Source organism: Polistes dominula, unplaced genomic scaffold, assembly GCF_049000335.1.
Source record: "Polistes dominula isolate Pdom_NZ unplaced genomic scaffold, Pdom_raw_medaka contig_84, whole genome shotgun sequence".
Lineage (NCBI taxonomy): Eukaryota > Metazoa > Arthropoda > Insecta > Hymenoptera > Vespidae > Polistes > Polistes dominula.
The window spans coordinates 1,479,646-1,500,169 of NW_028300944.1; the positions used below are offsets into that span (position 1 = coordinate 1,479,646).

At 28.9% G+C, this 20,524-nt stretch overlaps 1 protein-coding gene across 1 annotated transcript in view; it reads right to left on the reverse strand.

Annotated features, from left to right (window-relative positions):
* Positions 1–20,524, reverse strand: part of LOC107073103 (uncharacterized) — a 100,971-nt gene that overhangs the window by 14,943 nt on the left and 65,504 nt on the right. The window contains exon 3 of the mRNA XM_015333557.2: positions 1,233–1,456. Coding sequence (XP_015189043.1) covers positions 1,233–1,433 — 201 coding nt within the window. The 5' untranslated portion in view covers positions 1,434–1,456. The remainder of the gene's footprint in view (positions 1–1,232; positions 1,457–20,524) is intronic.

The following is a 20,524-nucleotide window of genomic DNA, read 5'->3' on the forward strand; positions in this document are numbered from 1 at the left end:
CGTCGGAGGGCCTTTACTTTTTGGGACTAACCGTTCACAAGGAGGACGACGAAGAGAACGAGGAGGAGAACGAGGAGGAGAACGAGGAGGAGAACGATGAGGAGGAGGAGAATTTTTCTTACTAACTTTCATGATCATTATGTGAATAAATGATCAAAATTGTGATACATTGGTAATGTTGCAATACCTGTGTAATACTACAGGTTTTATATGAATCCTATAATTCATTTTATTTTTTTTTATATGTAATTATATTTAAATTACCTTGAAAATGGTAATTTAGGTTTGTAAATATGTTCAGTAAACATTAAATTATGAAATATTGTAGAAGTGTAATGTTTTACAAAGGTTTGTTGCAACTTTGTTTAACGTGCTATAACCAAACCTCGTTGTAAGAGAATTCCCCTAATTTATGTGTGAATCATGTTGTTAGATAGAACCGTGTTTTAAAATTGTAATACACAGGTAATACCCTTCCTTAACACGTGTTATATGCAACCAAGTATTCCTTTTTTTATTTATTGTTCATTATATTTCAATTACTTTAAAAATGGTAATTTAATTTTGTAAATACGTTCAGTAAAAATTAAATTATTAAATACTATAGAAGTATAATATTGTACAAAGGTTTGTTGCAACTTTGTTTAACGTACTATAACCAAAACTCGTTATGAGGGGATTCCCGTAATTTATGTGTGAATCATGTTGTTAGATAAAACCGTGTTTAAAAACTGTAATATACAGGTAATACCCTTCCAATAACACGTGTTACTTAAATCCTATAATTAATTTATTTGATATTTCATTATATTTAAATAACCTTAAAAATGGTAACTTAATTTTGTAAATATATACAACAAAAATTATATTAATTAATATTGTACAAGTATAATATTATACAAAGATAAAATGGTAGTTTAGTTTTGTAAATATGTTCAGTAAGAATTATATTATTATACAATGTTGTACAAAGGTTTGTTGCAACTTTGTTTAACGTGTTATAACAAAACCTCGATGGTAGTTTAATTTTATGAATACGTTCAGTAAAAATTATATTATTATACAATGTTGTACAAAGGTTTGTTGCAACTTTGTTTAACGTGTTATAATAAAACCTCGTCATAGGAAGATTCTCAAAATTGATGAATCATTTTATTAGATTTGTTAGATCAAAACCATGTTGTAGGAAGGTTATTATCTATATACATATTTATATATAATGTAATACTTACGAAATCTTCACGAAACAGCGAAGTATGAGACAATGCTGTTTGGGATTGTACGATAATCTGCGATACGAGGTCAAAATCCTTTAATTGTTCGATTTCTGGATCACTGTTGAAATCTTCAGCCGCAAGTCCGCAAGGATTCACCCACATTGGTGAGGAATCCTGTCGTCTTGATTTCACTGGTGCACCGTTAGCCGACGTCATGATCAGTTGTATTACTATTAATCCTGAAATGAAAAGATAATAATGTCATTTACAAAAAAAAAATTATACTTAAACATTTAAATAAAGTATAATATACTATAATAATTAATAAAAATTTTTAAAAGAAGATTTGTACGATCGTAAAACCAATTATTATTATTCCTTTTTTTTTTTCTTTTTTAAACTCGATCGAAGCAAATTATTTCTCTTTCTTTCGTTTCGAAAAGATAATCATCGAATTAAGTACGCGAAATGTTAAATAAGGAATATGGGGCCCCGTAGAATACGAAACCTCTCCTCGATCAGCTTCCGGGCGTCAGAGAGGGATTTTTTTGGAAAAGAAATCATCTCATACGCTATTGAAATCGAAGAGAAGGGAGGGTGGTGGTGGTTGTTTGGTCGATAGTAAGCGACCTAAATGGTAGATTTCGATCGGTCCCGTCTTATGATCATCCGGCAGTTTCGGAATCACCGTTGCTCGTCGAATTACGTCCCCGCGAATTCCTCGTCGCGCATTATTTCACGAGTTACGACCCTTGATGAGGGGCCTGCTGACTCGCCTTTTCAACGCTTGCTACAACGGTGTTTCGTACGACTACGACGACGAAAAATTCTACTTGCATTCTCTTTTCTTTTCTTTTTTTTTTTTCTTTTCATTCATTTTTTTCTTTTTCTTTTATTTTTTTTTTTTTACTCTCCTTTTACTCTGTTTCACTTTGAACGTGGGTTACACTCATCTCAAAAGATTCGTGATCGAAAAGAAAATCGCGAGAATATGGGTACGAAATGTGTCCTCATCACACACACACACACACACACACACACATGTATATAAATATTAATTACATATATATATGAGCAAACTCTCCCCATGATTTCTCACCATTTTATCATCGTACGGTAATTTTTATTTGGCGTAACGAGAAATCGTAATTACTTTACGACGTTGCTGTTCAACATTGAGTTTGTAAGATAATTCTCATTTGCCAAGATAATTTTTCTCCTCCAAATTATCCCCCCGTCTTTCATGTACTTTTCTTTCTTTCAAACGACTGTATAAGACTGTAAATATATATACATATATATATATCTCTCTCTTTCTCTTTTAACGGTTCCGTTGATCGTGCAGAAACGCGGAAGGATTTAGGTAATTTTTTCAAAAAAAAAAAAAAAGAAAAAGGAAAAAGAAAATGTGTCTTTCTCTTTCTCTTTCTTTCTCATGCAATAATATAACTTTCTAATGTTTTCAATAAAAGATGAGAAAGAGAGAGAGAGAGAGAGAGAGAGAGAGAGAGAGAGAGAGGTTTTAAATCGTCGCACACATGACGGCCTTGAAACGTTCGGGAGAAACATCCTTCGTAGCTAGACGTAAAGTACTCGTACGAAATCAAAATTTAATATTACGTGGACTATGGCACGATGCAGCGCGTGCACGTGAATTAAAATGGTGGAGGGGAAGGAACGATGAAATCGCATCTTGCATTTTAAATGAACTATACTACTTCGTAGGAGTAACCGATTTTGTCATACCTATAGACATATATAAATATATATAATACAATTATATTTTTAGTTAAGTTAATTAAACTTCCAATATTTGAGTACATTAAACTCTCATTATTAATTTTTGAGACAAAAAAAATATAGATAATAATTAATTAGAGTTATTTTTTGGGTTTACAAAATGAAAAACTTTGTATTATAAGTAAGTTGGATAGGTTAAAACAAATTAGAACATATTTGTTTTGAAACTGTTGCTATAACTGCAACTATAAAACATATATAGTTCTTCGAAACGTTAAATATATAATAATAGGTAGGTATATAATAATACTATATATTGTACTATATATTACTCTATTATATTATATATTATACTATTATAATATAAATTATTCTATTAGTATTATATAGTTACTATAATATAATAATATCTAGAGGGGTATATAATAATATAATATATAGTACTATATTACTAGTATATTATATATTATACTATTATTATACTATTATACCATATATTATCCTATTAGTATTATACAGTTACTATAATATAATAATATATAGAGGGGTATATAATAATATAATATATAGTACTATATTGCTAGTATATTATATATTATACTATTATTATATTATTATACCATATATTATGCTATTAGTATTATATACTTGCTAATATAATAATATATAGGTATATAATAATATAATATGTACTATAAATTATATATTATAGTATTATTATACTATTATACCATATATTATACTATTATTATACTATTAAACTATATATTATGCTATTAGTACTACATAGTTACTAATATACAATAATTACTAGGTTATGTGATAAAAATATATAATGAATGTCTTAGTAATAAATAGAATACTGAAAACATTGATGATCGAGATATAAATAAAAAATAAATTAAAAATATTATTTTATATTTAGTGTTTCGAAGAACTATATACTTTTTAGGTTATGTAATTTAGTTTTTTATAATTGCTAGAAGAAATCCTAATAAGAAGAACAAAACGTTCAGCAGTCCCATAAAACAAATATGTTCTAATTTGTTGTACCTATTCAACTTCCCCATACAAAGTTTTTAATAAATATTAAAATAAATTCGAACACACACACACAAAATAAAGAGAGAAAAAAAACACAAAAAAAAGATGATGATTGTGCGAATGAATTTATTTGTCGCGTGCCGCTGACTCGAAAGATTGCATTGGAATTTTTTCTTATGACGAATGATAAGTCACACATGTTTTTAACTAACAATAAGATAATTAAAAGAAAAAAAGAAAATTGACAGAAAATATTTTGCAAAATTGTATTTCAATTGGTGCACTTAAATGTGCCGTGTGGTTGAACGGTCACGTGAAACCTCTGAGTTTTCGTTCTAATTTGAGAAAAATAAAAATAATAATAATAAATAACTCGTAATAGATAACTCGTTTTCAAATAATGTTTCAAAAAGATGACGGAAGATAATAAAATCAATTTTATTTCTTCGATAGTTCATCGACGCGAAAAACAAATCCAATTAAAGTTCCCTAATGATCACAGATAAATATATATATATAGAAATATCTATTTCTTCCGTTCAACGTAAAGAAAAAAAAAAAGAGAGAAACAGAAAAATAGAATGAGATAAAAGAAGAGAAAAGTGTACGGGAAGAGAAAAAAGAAAACAAACAAACAAAAAATAGGTGAAAGAGTCTTGCTGTATTATATCCAGACTTTCATTCAGAATGTACATGTATACAGTAAAAAATACAAAAAAAAAAAAAGAAAATTATATAAAATTCTACCAGTTGTAGAAATAAGTTCGTAAGGGTACGGAAAAGTTAACTCGAATGGAAAATATTTTTATCGTTCTTCCTAAACGACAATTTCGTCAAATTGCAATCGTATAACCTAACTCGTATTAAACTCATGAACTGAAAACACCAGGTAAATACTTTCTCTTTGCTTTAATTACAGGTAATTTTTTCTCTTTTTTTTATAATTTCCTATAGCACGGTAAGTTTAATCGTTAAACGATTAGCGACCATACACTTAACTGTTAACCAAATTAGTCAGTGAGAATAAAAAGGGAACCCGAACTGAAAGGAAATACGAAAATGCGAGTTTTTTTTTTTTATTTTGTGAAGAAAATTCGAAGAAAGTTAAAGAAAGAATTTAGATGTAAAGAGAATAATCATAGATTTCGTATCCTTTTACTAACATGAATTAAAATGGCGAGTAGTTTAGATGTTCTGAGTATTACGAACAACCCATGTTTCGTTTGTAATCTGAAGTTTGTTTTAAAATGATAAACAAAAATATATCAAAAGAAATCTGTGTGTATTACAATCAATAAAAACTGTACTTGCACTTGGATAAATTTGGTTGATAGTTCATAGAATTTGGAAATATAAATCGAATTAAAAGTTAGAAAAGTTTTCACTTTTTCCAACGTGAGATGATCATCCTTGAGGCCTACCTCAACGGATGAACGACGACGTTCCAAAGAAATTCCAAAGAATCCGAGTTTCTTCGAGGGAGAGGAAAACCACCGCCGCCGCCTTCATCGTCATGAAAAAGGGGGTTTGAGTAAAAAAAAAAGTAAATCACGCATCCATGGTAGCTAGGTATCCTAGCCAGCTAGCTAGCTATCACATCACGAGTATAAACTCGTGAGAATGAGAGAAAGAGAGAGAGCGAGAGAGAGAGAGAGAATCACAGAGATGGTTGAAGAAGAAGCTGGGGGCCTGCAGAGTGGTGCGTGCGTGGTGTGCCGGCAAGAAAGACGATGAAAAATGCGCTAATGGCGCACTGTCCTCGCATTGCTCGCGACAATTATACCCCATTAGAGATTGCCGGGGACCCCCCCTACCCCTACCCCATCTGCCCCCTTCACGGCAACCCCCTTTCCTAACGTTCCAAGTCCATGCTCGTACCACTGAGCGTTGCGGTAGGTCGCGACGAAAGCTTACAATGCAACCGATGCACCTGTCCAACCATTTCTTTCTTTCCCTTTTTTTCTTTTTTTTTTTTAAATTGTAATATCGTCAATTATTTATTATTTTAACATAAATAATTATTTCGATTAATTATCAAGTTCATAGGTCGTACGTTTATTGCGTTGAAATTGCATTTGATTGTTTTTTAGATTATATTGTGTTGAAATTGCATTTGATTGTTTTAGTTTTTACTAAATTGTGTTATTTTAAAAATTGTACAAAATTTTGATTGATAAATGATACAAATTTTAAATTACAAAAAATAAATACTTAAATACTGAAAAGTGGAAAGTAAAAAATACGTTTTGAACTGGTAACCATTGAAGGAACCACCTGTGGGAGTCGATCACGCGCTTGCATTCAACAGGTGAGCTTCCGTGACGTTCTCCTTTTCGTCCCACTCTCACCCCATTTTATTCCTTCCATTCATTCCAATTGTTCGTATCAAAATGAATGATCTACTTAAATATCCCATTCAATGAATTCAATCTGTATTACTCGTATTTTTACAAACTAACCAATGAACTTGGTTATTACTAGGAACAAAATTTCAAAATGAAAGATGCGTGTGAATGTTTCAGAGATAATAATCTCGATCGATTTGTATCGATCATGTTTGTGAAGATGATCCTAAGAATCTAAACTATTTGACCAAGTCAACTTTGTTATAGCAAAGTATGAAAGTATCGATAAGAAGAAGGACCATTACGAGGATGGATGACTAATGCGTTCATCGGCTTGCTTGAAAGTGACGTCAAGCATGCCAGAAAGAGAAAGAGAAAGAAAAAGAGAAAGAGAAAGAGAAAGAAAGAAAGAGAAAGAGAAATAACGTTAAGTAGGCAGAGGACGCCACCATGAATCCGATCAGCCGTTAGGTTTGTTCATTCAATCTCGTTCATTTTGTCAAACGCAATCCTATGCATCATTATCATCATCATTATTATGTTATCTGTTCATTTTATTGGTAGGGATCGATGATCGAAGAAAATAATAAATGGAAAAGAAGAAAGGTGTTTGGTTAGAATGGAGAAAGATGTTCTGAACTGTTGTTACGTAACAAATGCCGCCGATGCATTCCGATGATCGGTGCATCGTGCATCAAAGATTTGCACCGGGTATCGTTCATCATGGTGAAATTTAGAAAGGGAAAACTTCATCGGGGAGGGAAAGGAATACCTTATTTTAACCCATTAGCCGAAAATGCAAAAAGAAAATTATATTAAATTAAATTACAACTGTATAAAATGATATTCATATTAATCTAATAGAACTATTTTTGCAATAATTGTTTTTTTTTTTGTTTAAATATAAAAATTATTTTATATGATTAATTTTTACTTTAAAATATAATAGAGAGAATTTGTAATATTTTTAAGTAGCATGAAAGTTAGATTTTGCACTTTTAACGAATATGTTTCATTCCGAAATTTATAATATAATATAATATATAATAAAATAATTATATTACATTGTAATAAAATTTATAATATTAATAATTTATTTCTAAAATTGCAGTTATTAAAAAAAAGAAATATAAATTTGCAAATAGATTCCAAAAAAAAGCTTACTGACGGGTTAATGGGTTAAAATTGCTCTGCATATAATTTAATTCTGTATATATATAATTGATTGAAATATTTTCGAAAAATTGCATCATTCTAATTAGGATTTTATTTGAATTCTTGAATTTCGTAATGATATTTAATTTATTTATTAGATTATTATTAACAATTTATTTATTAAAATGATTCCTATCCGACTGTATTTTGTATTCAATGAATTGTAGGTAGTCAAAAGAATAAATTACGAGATCGCAACGTTAAAACATAATCGTTATACTAAACGCATACGTATCACGATGGAAAGATTCGAAATCATTTCGGGGAAATCACCGTTACCGGATACGGATATATTTTTACGCCGGTGACAGATAGAAACTACTGTCGGTATCGTTTGTAATCGTTCAAGTATTATATTGTTGCATATATATATATATTGTTTATGATAAATCTTTTAACATAGTATCACGAGATACATGTATTATTTTTAACGACTCTGCTTCTCGCATTGATAAAAGGGATGACGGGGGTGAGAAGAGGGTCTAAACGAAAACTACACTTATCGAACGGAAGTAATCGAGATCGAAAGAATCAAATAAAAAAAAAACAATTATAATAATGAAATCATTCTCGTTATCAATAAAAGTACCCGATGAAAGTTACGATAAATTTTTTGGTTTAAAAAAGAAAAATAGATAAAATAGATAAAAAAAAGATTCTTACTGATCCAGGTATTTAAAATGGTGAATATCGAACATCTTCCATGCCGATCCCTTCGTACTGCATTGTTGAATGAAGAAGAAGATGATGCAGAAGTTGTGTTGATGCACTTTTGGCACAGGTCACGTCGTAAATGTCTTTGAACGGAAACTTGGTGATGTTTCCCGCTCGTTGATGAATAACTGCTAGTAGTAAAACACCGTTGGCAGGTGGTAATATTGGAATAATTAGAACGACGATGATCATGTTTGAATGATACAAGATTATTCGTACTATGCGTTACATTTTGTTCATTTAAATCATCGACTTCGATTATTTTCTTCTTCTCTTTCGATGTAAATTTTCGTAACATTGTTTCCGTAAACATGTTTGGGATAAAACTTAATCTTTTTAAATTCAACACCCTGTGAGACGTAGTCCTTTGATCGCGATGAAGTATGGCTTCCATTGCCATTAATTTTCTCTCGATGCTGATCACTGTATCCACGACCATGATCGCATCACACTTTAATAACACTCTCGTTGCTCGAGGGCACACACGCGCGTGTCGCGAGATCCGTACAAGTCAGACAGAGACAGGTATGTATATATATGTATATATATGTGTGTGTATTTGAAAGAGGATACGACTGATGACTATCTTGCAATTGTTAAACAACGTCTCTTCGATTCTTTCGATATCTTTGTCTTATTTTGTTTAAATTCTCTCTCTCTCTCTCTCTCTCTCTCTCTCTCTCTCTCTCTCTCTCACCCTTCCTCGTAGAAATTCAATTCTTCTTCTGATTGGATAAAAAAATGTTGCCACTCTGATCAATCGTAAACTAATGTTCACGCACTCCTTTCTTTCCCCTCGTGTTTATCTCTCAGTTATATTTGTAATAGTGACTGAGAATTAGATGTAGCGGTAATAGAAGAAGAAGTAGAAATAAAATAAAAAAAATAGGGAAGAAGAGAGGAAGAAGAAGAAGAAAAAAGTAGAAGAAGAAGAAGAAGAAAGCGTGCTCGTGGAATCACAAACCGATCGGTACTGCTCCTGGCACACGCGATGCACTGATTCTTATACGAGGGGGAGGGTGTGTGGGTCTCTTCTCGAGGGAGGGGGTGGGCACTGGACAAAGTGGCGGGGGTACTCTCTCTCTCTCTCTTTCAACAATAAAAAAGAAGAGTAAGAGAGTAAGAATAATAATAAGAATAACAAGAAAAATGGGGTTTAATCTTTAAGGGTGGTCCCCTTTTTCTCGACTCCCAAAAGTCCACCTCCTATTTTATTTATCTTTTTTTTAGGTTCCTCCCTCTCCTGATGATCTTCTCAGGTTAGTGTCACCGAGGGTTGGGTGATGGTGGGGGGGTGGTTGGAGAAAGGTCGTACCCTAGCGAGTATCAGGAGGTGACTGAGAGGTCTTCGTCGTTCGTCCGGTCGAGCGTGTCGGAGCTGCGTATCACCTCCTCTTCCTCCTCCTCCTGCTGATGTGTGTGTCCGAGTTAAAGCACAAACCGAAGGAAGGAAGAAGGAAAAGGTGTGTGTAGGTAGGTAGGTAGGTAGGTAGGTAGGTATAACACTTCTAAGGAAGGACAGAGAAAGAAATATATATATATATATATATGTATATATATATAGGAAAGAGTAGGAGAAGGCAGTCTCGCCGGACACGATGGACTGGCACAGACAAGCAGCCGACGACGACCCAGGGGCAGGCAGCCTGTTCTTCCGTCGTCAGATAGTAGGAGTGAACCTTAGTAAAGGGAATGGAAGTGGAAGGTGGACTTTCTGTCTTGTCTTGTCTTCTTCTTCTTCTATATGAGTTGCTGCTGATTCTTCGTTCGTACGTTCGTTCGTTCTTTAGTTAGAAGAGTGTTTCCTCAGTTGCTTATGTTATGTATATGTGTGAACTCTCTTGTCTCTTTCTTTCTTTCTTTCTCTTTCACCTTGTGCGCCCCGTGCGTATGACTGTAAGTGTATGGTACTAGCCGCTCGCTTGACCGGTGCCTATATACGTTTGTAAAGGCACCGAAGCACGTGGCCCGCACCACCCCGCTTTCGGTCAATCCTGAAGTTACTCCCACCATTTTATTTCTCTCTCTCTCTCTTTCTATTATGTGTTTCCCCTCTTCCGCCCTTCCACAGTTACACACCGATGACTTTTTATCTCTTTCTTCGTCTCCTCTTTTGCCTACCTCCTTCTTACCCAAACTACTTCAACTCCTTCTTCTTCTTCTTCCTCTTCTTCTTCTACTCTTCCCCATTTGCCCCTTCCAATCCTCTTTCTCAACGAGGTTTCCACTCTTCTTCTCCGCCCCACCCCCTCTAATCCTAAAGGATCGTTCCCCTCCAACCTCCGCACGGGCCACCACTCGTGGCTTCGTACTCCACGACTCATTCATAACTAGCAGTGGCGCGTACCGCTCACCCCCCACCATAATCACATCGGGTTTATCCCCACTCTAACGGCGCCCGTAGTAGGAGCATGTCCCCGGTTAGGAGGCACGATGCCGACTCATGATCGGAGTCTCGTTCGTCGTGTGCCTAACAGTTCCAGGTTTATTCCTTATACCTCTCTCTCTCTCTCTTTTTCTCTTGGGTTTTATTGGTTTTGTTCAACATGTTCCAAATGCAAGGACATCTCGTCTCATCTCATTCTAAGTTCATTTTGCATTTGCATATTTGTGTTTGGTTCTATCCCATTGCAGTGATATTATTTTTTTTTCCTTGTGGCGGTTTTCACACCATGTTTCTTCTCTTTTTTTTTTTTTTTTTTGAATCCAATCGTGCGTGCGTGCATTCCCTCTTCTACCAATTCGCATGAGTCAAGTATTATCGCGAGAATACAAACAACATTTGCTTCTTCCTATTTCCTCGTTTTTCTTGTCGAATTCCTTCCTCAACGATGAGATCCTTTTAACGTCACTAGACCATTGCATGATTACAAGAAACAAAAAACTTGAGAGACTAACGATGACGATGACACACACACATATATTAAAAATTCTAATACGTTTCTTTTTATTTTCATCTCTTTCTCTTTCTGATTCACACGTACAGTTAATTAACATGAGTTTATTCTAGCGTCTAGTTCTTGTTTCTATTTTTATTAGTCGACAGGATAAGTTGGATTTATTTCGAATGGAAATTTGATCGTTTGATGAACCTACGTGGTATTTTAATTAATTCATAGGATTTGGTACTTTTGGTTTATTTTTTATTTGGTTTTTTTTTTGTGAATTTAGATGGTGTTTTAATTAGGTGATAGAATTTGGTGTAAGTTTGGTTTGTTTTAAATTTGGTTGTTTTATGAACTTAGGTAGTGTTTTAATTAATTGACAGGATTTGGTACAACTTTGGCTTATTTCAAATTTGGTTGTTTGATAAACCCAGATAATATTTCAATTACTCAACAGGACAACTTCAGTTTATTTCAAATAGAAATTTAGTTATTTGATGAACCTAGTTGATATTCCCACTACTCAACAGAATTCTGTATAACTTTGTTTTATTTCAAATTTGGTGGTTTGATGAACTTAGATGAAGATGAAGATTAGCTAAGAAAATTCATTATCTCGTAAGCACATTACAATAAGCACAACACGTTTACGTTCGACTAATCGTACTACGTACGTACGTATGTTTCCGTAGACATAACACCGACGTACGACGCTAATAATAGTGACGATGACGGTAATAGTAATAATTAACGTGTCTCGCAAACTCAATGTGCTCGATAGTGATGTCGATTTGTTCTCAAGTGTCGTCTTCTTTCATCATAGTTTTCTTCATTGTCGTCAGAAGATTAATTGAACGAGTAGTCTTTATGGTAATAGCGAACATAAGTGACAGAAACCATGTTTATGATGACAATGACAATGATAATGATGATAAAAAATGATGATCATGATGATGATGATAACAACAATAACAACAATGATCGTTTATGTCAACTCTTTTACCTAAGTATACAGAAATGAATTCGAAATTCATATTTTTATCATTTTTATTATTTTTAATTGCAAAATATCGAGGTCACTCGTCAAAATTTTTAATTTTGATTTTTTTGGTTTCATTTCTTTAAAATTTTTTTATTTTTGCATAGATTTAATATTTAAAATATTAATCATAGTATTTAATTAATCAAGAAACAACGATTTCAATCATTTTTGGGAACATGTTTTTATTTATGTCAAATATTTGACAAATTTTGTTTATATTTCTATTGTTTTTATTATTTTTAAATATTTTTAGAACTAGAAATATTCCTGAAACTGAAAAACACTCTTTTTTGTGACTAAACTTATATGAAAGTGACCAGACAAAATTTTAAGTACCAAAAAACCCTTCAACAGGTTTATTTTAGAAATAATTTGTAAAGTGTATTAACAAAAGAAATGTAAAGAACAGTTTAACTAGAAAAATCTATGAACAGAGAATATTATAAAAATTCCTAAAAATAATTCTTAAGAATCGAATAGCACGTAGTAGCAACCAATCACATAGCAGCATTTCCATAAATTATTGAAACAATGATTGAACGTGTCTAGGTTTCTATATTATCTCATTTCACTTTCTAAAATTGATAAGTAAAATATTATTAATCAATATTAAAGACGAACATATTTTATAACAAATTTTAATAATTATTATTAACATTTATAAAATGTATTACAAATTTCTACAACCAATAGTGTAATAGTATTATTATAAATTATTAAAAAAATGATTGAATCTGCCTGTAACTCATTTCACTTTCAAAAATTGTTAATTAAAATATTATTAATCAATGTTAAAAACTAAGATATTTTGTAACAAATTTTAATAATTATTATTAACATTTATAAAATGTATTACAAATTTCTACAACCAATCACATAACAGCATTATCATAAATCATTAATAAATGATTAAACATTTCTACCTCATTTAACTTTTAAAAATTGGTAATTAAAATATTATTAAACAATAATAAAAATAAACAATTTCTATAACCATTATTTATAATTTCCATTATCATTTATAAAATGTATTATAAATTTCTACAACCAATCTCATAACAGTATTATCATAAGTCATTAACAAAATGATTAAACACTTCTACGTCATTTAACTTTCAAAAATTGGTAATTAAAATATTATTAAACAATATTAAAAATAAACAATTTCTACAACAAATTTTTATAATTACTATTAACATTTATAAAATGTATTACAAATTTCTACAACCAATCACATAACAGTATTATCATAAGTCATTAAAAAAATATTTAAACATTTCTACCTAATTTTACTATCAAACAATTATTAATTAAAATATTATTAATTCCTATTAAAAATGAATAATTCCCTATATTAATTTCAAATTATACTAAAAAGATAACCCAACATCAAAATCTTGAATGATTGAATGAAAAAATCATCCAATCACTGTTTTAACAAAAATAGTCGTATATTATTTTCCTTATCATTCGTATGAAAATTTTATCGGAAGTTCGGATTATTCTTTTTCCTCTCTACCTACAAAACGATGACGTTTACTTTCGTTAACTTTTCCCTTCCCTTCCACCTCCACTTCCCCAAGTCCTACAACCAGTTACGCATCATACATTTACCTCTTCTGAAATTTCCGACGTAAGTTTTGCGAAGAGGAAGCCGATTCATCGAAGCCACGCGACCATTAGTGTATTCACGTTTCTTCCACACATACACAAACACACATAAACACATACATAGATACATAAATACACGTATATGTTAAATTATATATTTAATTACTTTCCAAATGATTTAATCGATGGAAATTTTTCCTCATATTCACTGTCTCGAATGAAACAGAAATATTTCGTATGATTTATTTTAATAATCAATGATTTGTTTATAAAATATTTTTAAGATGTTTATGTATTTTTGATGAAAAACCTATGAAAAACCTTAACAAGTAGACAATGATGAAAATAATAAAAGCCTGACGTTTGTTTTACGTTCTTTTAATCATTTAGTGTCATTCCTTTCATGTTTTGTTACCTTCCTTCTTATTCAAAGATAGAAAAAAATAACAATTAAGATAAATTATAAGTTTTATAAATAATTTGATATTATATAATTAAAACGATTGAGATCTCAAGCAGTTTATAAATGGAGTTAAAATAGTTTTCAATTAAATACAAAAATATAGGTATGTTGTAATATTTATAATATATAGTATTGTAATATATTTAAAGTAGAATAATAAATGATATATATGTATATATATTATTATATATTTAATATATATAATATATTAAAATAATATAATATATTAAAATAATATAATGTATTTATATATAATAGTACGATTAATTTTGAATGATTTTTATTCCATTTATAAATGGAATTAAAATAATTTAAATAAAAAAAAATATATATATATATATATATATATAATATTAAATTAAAAAAATATATATATTATATTATATAAATAATATAAAATATTTCTAATACAATAAAAAATAATATATAATATTATATATATATATAATAAAAATAATAATTTATAATATAATAATAAATAATATAATATATTTATAATATTGTATATACTATAAATATATTCATTTTATTGAATTATAACATTACGTATTACTTATTCCAAAACATGTTAATAATTATCTATTTATTAATAATTAATAAAATTAAATAATAAATATACAATAAATATATTACGCATTACTTATGTACTTATATAAAAACTTGATTAATTAACTTTGTTTATTTATTAATAATTGATAAAATTAATTGATGTAAAAAACCACTATGAAAAATATTAATCGTAAAATATACGACACACATCAAGTTATTGTAGATTACATCATCTACTCTAGATAGAAACCACGTGTTGAGGAATCAATGACGAAGAAATAACGGGTTTTCGAATTTATCTTCTCTTTTTTTTCCCCGATTGGTTGCATCAAACAACGCAACAACACGCCTTCCTTCGATCATGAACGATTTCATTTCGTTTTCATGCTACGTTTCTCTTTCGAAAGTTGTTTTAAGAAAAGAAAAAGAGATCTGTAGATCCTGGTTTGGGTGACAGAACGACAGTTAGGCGAATTTTCTTCTTTTTTTTTTTTATTATTATTATTTTTTTTTTTTATTTCGATCGAACACAATGATGCAGCAATTTGTTCATAACAGTTACAACGACGATAGATTCAAGTTGCGAAAAATATTTCAAGTTGAGATGTTGACTAACTATTTAGCACACCTTCGACACGTCATCTTCAGAGTTTTTCGGGTCAAGTTCAACAGAAACGTATGAGGAAAGAAACACAGTAGGAAAAAGAAGAAGAAAAGATGTAATCCACACTTTTTTTTTTACAGATATTACATTTTGTAAATAAAATTCTTAAATAAAAGTAATCTGTGTTTGTAAACAGAAACAACAGGTTGGTTACATTTTGACACATAATTATATTTTGATAATTAAATACTTAAATCAGAGTAATTTGTGTGTGTAAACAAAACCAATAGGTTGGTTGGATTTTTATTATATTTTGCAAATTAAATATTGAAATCAAAGTATGTGAAATCAAATCTGTGTGAGTTTAAACAAACACTACTGGTTGGTAGTATTTTTACATATTTTATATTTAGCAAATTAAATACTAAATCAGACTAATTTGTGTGTGTAAACAAAAACAATAGGTTGGTTGGATTTTTATACACAATTATATTTTGCAAATTAAATACCAAATCAGAGTAATCTGTGTGTGTAAACAAAAACAATAGGTTGGTTGGATTTTTATACACATTATAGTTTGCAGATTATATACTGAAATCAAAGTTTGTGAGATCAAATCTGTGTGTTAGATCAAATCTGTGTGTATAAACGAAAACTGCAGGTTGATTGAATTATTTGCACATATTAAATTTTGCTAATTAAATACTGAAATCAAAGTATGTGAAATCAAATCTGTGTGTGTTTAAACAAAAATTACTGGTTGGTTGTATTTTTACATATCTTATATTTAGCAAATTAAATATCAAATCAGACTAATTTGTGTGTGCAAACAAAAACAATAGGTTTGTAGGATTTTTATTAAATTTTGCAAATAAAATACTTTAAACAGAATAATCTGTGTGTGTGTGTGTGTAAACAGAAACAACAGGTTGGTTGGATTTTTACACACAATTATATTTAGCAAATTAAATACTTAAATAAAAGTTATCTGTGTTTGTAAGCAAAAACAATAGGTTTTGTTGGATTCTTATTATATTTTACGAATTAAATACTTAAATTAAAATATGTGAAATGAAATCTGTGTGTGTTTAAACAAAAACTACAGGTTTATTGAATTTTTACAGATAATAAAATTTTGCAAATTAAATACTTAAATCAAACTAATTTGTTTGTGTAAACAGAAAGAACAAGTTGGATGTATTTTTATCATATTGTGCAAAATTAAATACTCAAATCAAAGTAATCTGTGTGTGTGTGTAAATAGAAACACAACAGGTTGGTTGGATAGGTTAAGTCTTATGATGATGATTATTCTTATAAAATTATTATCAAATTGTATACAAAGCTGAATTCTCGCGTGTTCAGATATTATGACTCATGCTGAGACAATCTTATTTTTCTTCTTCTTTTGTATCTTTTTCAAATTCTATGTATTATTATTCCTAAAGATGATATCTCGTAAAAAATGCGGATGCTACTTTTTTTTCTTTTTTATTTAAATGAAAAACAAGTAAAAAATAGACTCGACGATTGTTAATTAATCGAAATATTAAATGCGATTTTTAAATACTAAAACTCATTTTGTATTAGTAAAGTGAAACGTTTCATTAATAGCTTTTTGATATTTGGGTTAATCCAATGGGTCCAATGGTTTACCAGTTACATTTCCAAATTTAGTTTCGTAATCAAATTTATGGAGAGAAAGATTTGTGTATTTTAAATTCGTTATTCACGAATTGGTAGATGAATCATAGATATTTCGATTAGATTAAGGTAGATAATTAAATAATTAAATAATATTAAGATGAGGTAGTGGGGATAGATTTTTGATGATAATTTTATACAGGAATTATTGTTGCGTGAAAATCAAACTTAAAAAAGGGAAACAAGATTTTAAAAAATTAAAAAATTTGTTATAATTGAATTTTTAACTATCGTATGTTTTTAATAAATTAATACATGTATTGTTAACCATTTAGAAAATTAAATAATTCATGTTTTCATTTTACTAAATAACCCATAAAAATTACATTTTTAAAATAAAATAAAATTTAATTTAATTTAAAATCTTTTTATATTAGATTAAGTTTATATAAATTTAGGATTTTTTTTTATATTAAATTGAATTTAATTTAAATGTAATTAATTATCTTAATTTATATTAAATGTAATTTTAATTATTTTAATTGAATTTAAATGTAATTTTAATTATTTTAATGTAATTTAAATGTAATTTTAATTATCTCAATATAATTTAAAGTAAATTTAAAAATTAAATTTCTAAATAACTCATAACAATTAAAATACAATACTAAAACAAATATTATAAATTTAAATTTTATTGGTCGCATCTTTTTAATAAACTAATTGGTGTAATAATAATATAATAATAAAATAAATAACATTTATTATTAAACATTAACATAATTAAATAGTTCATATTGTCATTCAACTAAATCCCCCATAAAAATTAAAATGCAATGTTAAAATATTTTTTAAATTGAAATTTAACCTATCATATCTTTTTAATAAGCAAATTCACTTATGATTAAACATTTATAAAAATACATAGTTCACATTGTCATTCAACTTAATAACCCATAAAAAATAATATTACGTATCGTAATTAATAATTCCTTTCATAAACTCCAACCATAACAAATTATTATTATTATAATTATTATATATTTTTTTCTTGATGAACATTTCACAAAATTATCATTTGTGGTTTACTGATAAGAGTTTATTTAAAATGACGCATATATCATTTACCATTTATCCGATTATATCTACTACAATATGTTCATAAAAAAAAAACCTAATGTTTTGTTATTATTATGATGATTTCGTATAAATATATATATATATATATTGTTTACACACATTTTTATTTCCAAGAAATTGAATTGTAAAATCACGTGTACGGATATAGGCCACGTTTCAAATCGTTCCTGACACTGCGTTTAAAACATTAGCAACCTGCGTGATGCGTGACTATCTACGAAAAAGTGAAAGAAGAAAAAGAACAACAAAAAAAAAATTACTAGCACTTAGCTTTTCCCAAGCTAATGTAAAATCGTTTCGAACTAATCACGTGGATGTTTCACAGCTGATAAAAAGAAAAAACGAAACTTGTGCTTCGTTGTCACGTTTCTTTTGCAAAACGTGAATTACAGAAAAAAAATAAATAAAAAATAAAAGAATGATTGTAAACAACTCTCATAGGTGGAGGAGGAAGGTAGAGGGAGGGGGGGGGTGGTGCACAGACAAAATTTTAAACAGTTTTAATCGATTTTATTACAAATTGAAAATAGAAAACAAACCAAACGATTTCTTGGAAATAAATTTATTCTCCCAAGACATAATTTTTATTATTTTATAATTATAAAATAAATTGTATTATTATTAAATTCAAAAAAAAAAAAATCTTATTAAATTAAAATAAATGTTTATCTTTTTGTTATTTTTCTTTATTTCGCATATTTGTTCGTAAGTAGAAATCTTTATAAATAATTACTCAGAAAATTGCGTTCCATTGGTAGGTAATTTACGAATACTATAATAAAAATATATCTTCTGCGAAAATACGTGATCGTTTACTGTAAGATAGTTCGAGATGATAATAAATAATATAATGTGTAAGATGAATTATTATTATCAAAATTCGAGTTGAAAATTTGTAGACGATTGGTCTTACAATTTTTCCGAGTATGCGATATAAAATCAACCGATATTCCGTGCAAAATAATAACCTTGAATATTAGAAGGAAAAAAATACACACACACAAACACAAACACAAACACATCAAAACACACATGAAAACTTATAAGAAAGAAAGAAAAAAATAAAATTGTCGTACGATTTTTTAAGATACACTTCGTATTTTTCTTTCTAATCAGGAAACAAAGTATGAGTCAATGACTCTGGTTATGAATTAAATCTAAATGACTACTATGTCTTCCATATTAAAAAAAAATACCAAAATTATTTAATAAAATTTGCGGTAATTCTCGTAGTATTATCGAGAACATTTTTTTCTTCCGTTCGACAAAAAGTTTCATACGAATTAATAATATTCAATTGGTGACTATTAATATTTTACACGGAAAACGTGTACGGTAAGAAATAAAGGAGAGGGGGTAGAAAGGAAAGGAAATAAAATAAAAGGGAAAGAAGGAACGAAGGAAAGGAAGATAAGAGAGCAAGTTTTTTTAAATTAATGACTCAAACTCTCATCATAATTTCACGTTAAAACCAAGCTTTTTTCTAAGTAACCCTAATCCCCAAATATATGAGATGCTTTAAATGAAAGAGAATAACGTATGACGAATCCAATGTTCTAATTTCGTTTCACGAGATTGACACGTGGTACATTTTAGTTATGTAAATTAGTCTACTTTTTGTATTCAACTGTGACCACCATCACTAGCATCAGCATTATACTCGTAATCATCGTTGAGTTTGATAATAATACTCGTCATCACAACTGATAATCATTTCGATGGAAATGTATCAAGGGAATCCTTAGAATTCGTACTACACAAATTATGAAATTAACGTAACTCGTGTTTTCATGCTAGTGCATTAAACATTCGAAACAAGTGTACAGTCATTTGTGAATATACATAATTATGAAATTATTGTTTATTATTATTTTTTTTTTAATACATATTTTATTACAAATCAGAAAAATATTTTATTACAAATTTTATTACAAATCGCATAAAATTTTATTATGAATTTTAATTATTTATTATTATATGTATCAAAGTCAAACGATAAAAAATGAAATAAGTTTATCAGTTATTACACATCATACTAATTTAAATGAAATTAATTCAATATAATTTTTATAATATTGTCAGAAATAAATCGTTAGATAATATTTGTTATTTCAATATTATATAGAACAAAATATATTATTTATTTATTATTTAATATTAATAATGAAATATATGAGTGATCTAAGACTTAGATCACTTTCATAATTATGGGCATATTTATTAGTATTTTTATTTTGTATTCTGTTGTTTGTCAAATTTTCATTTTAGATTAGAGTTTCGATAAATTGTTAAGAATTATTTGGTAAAAAAA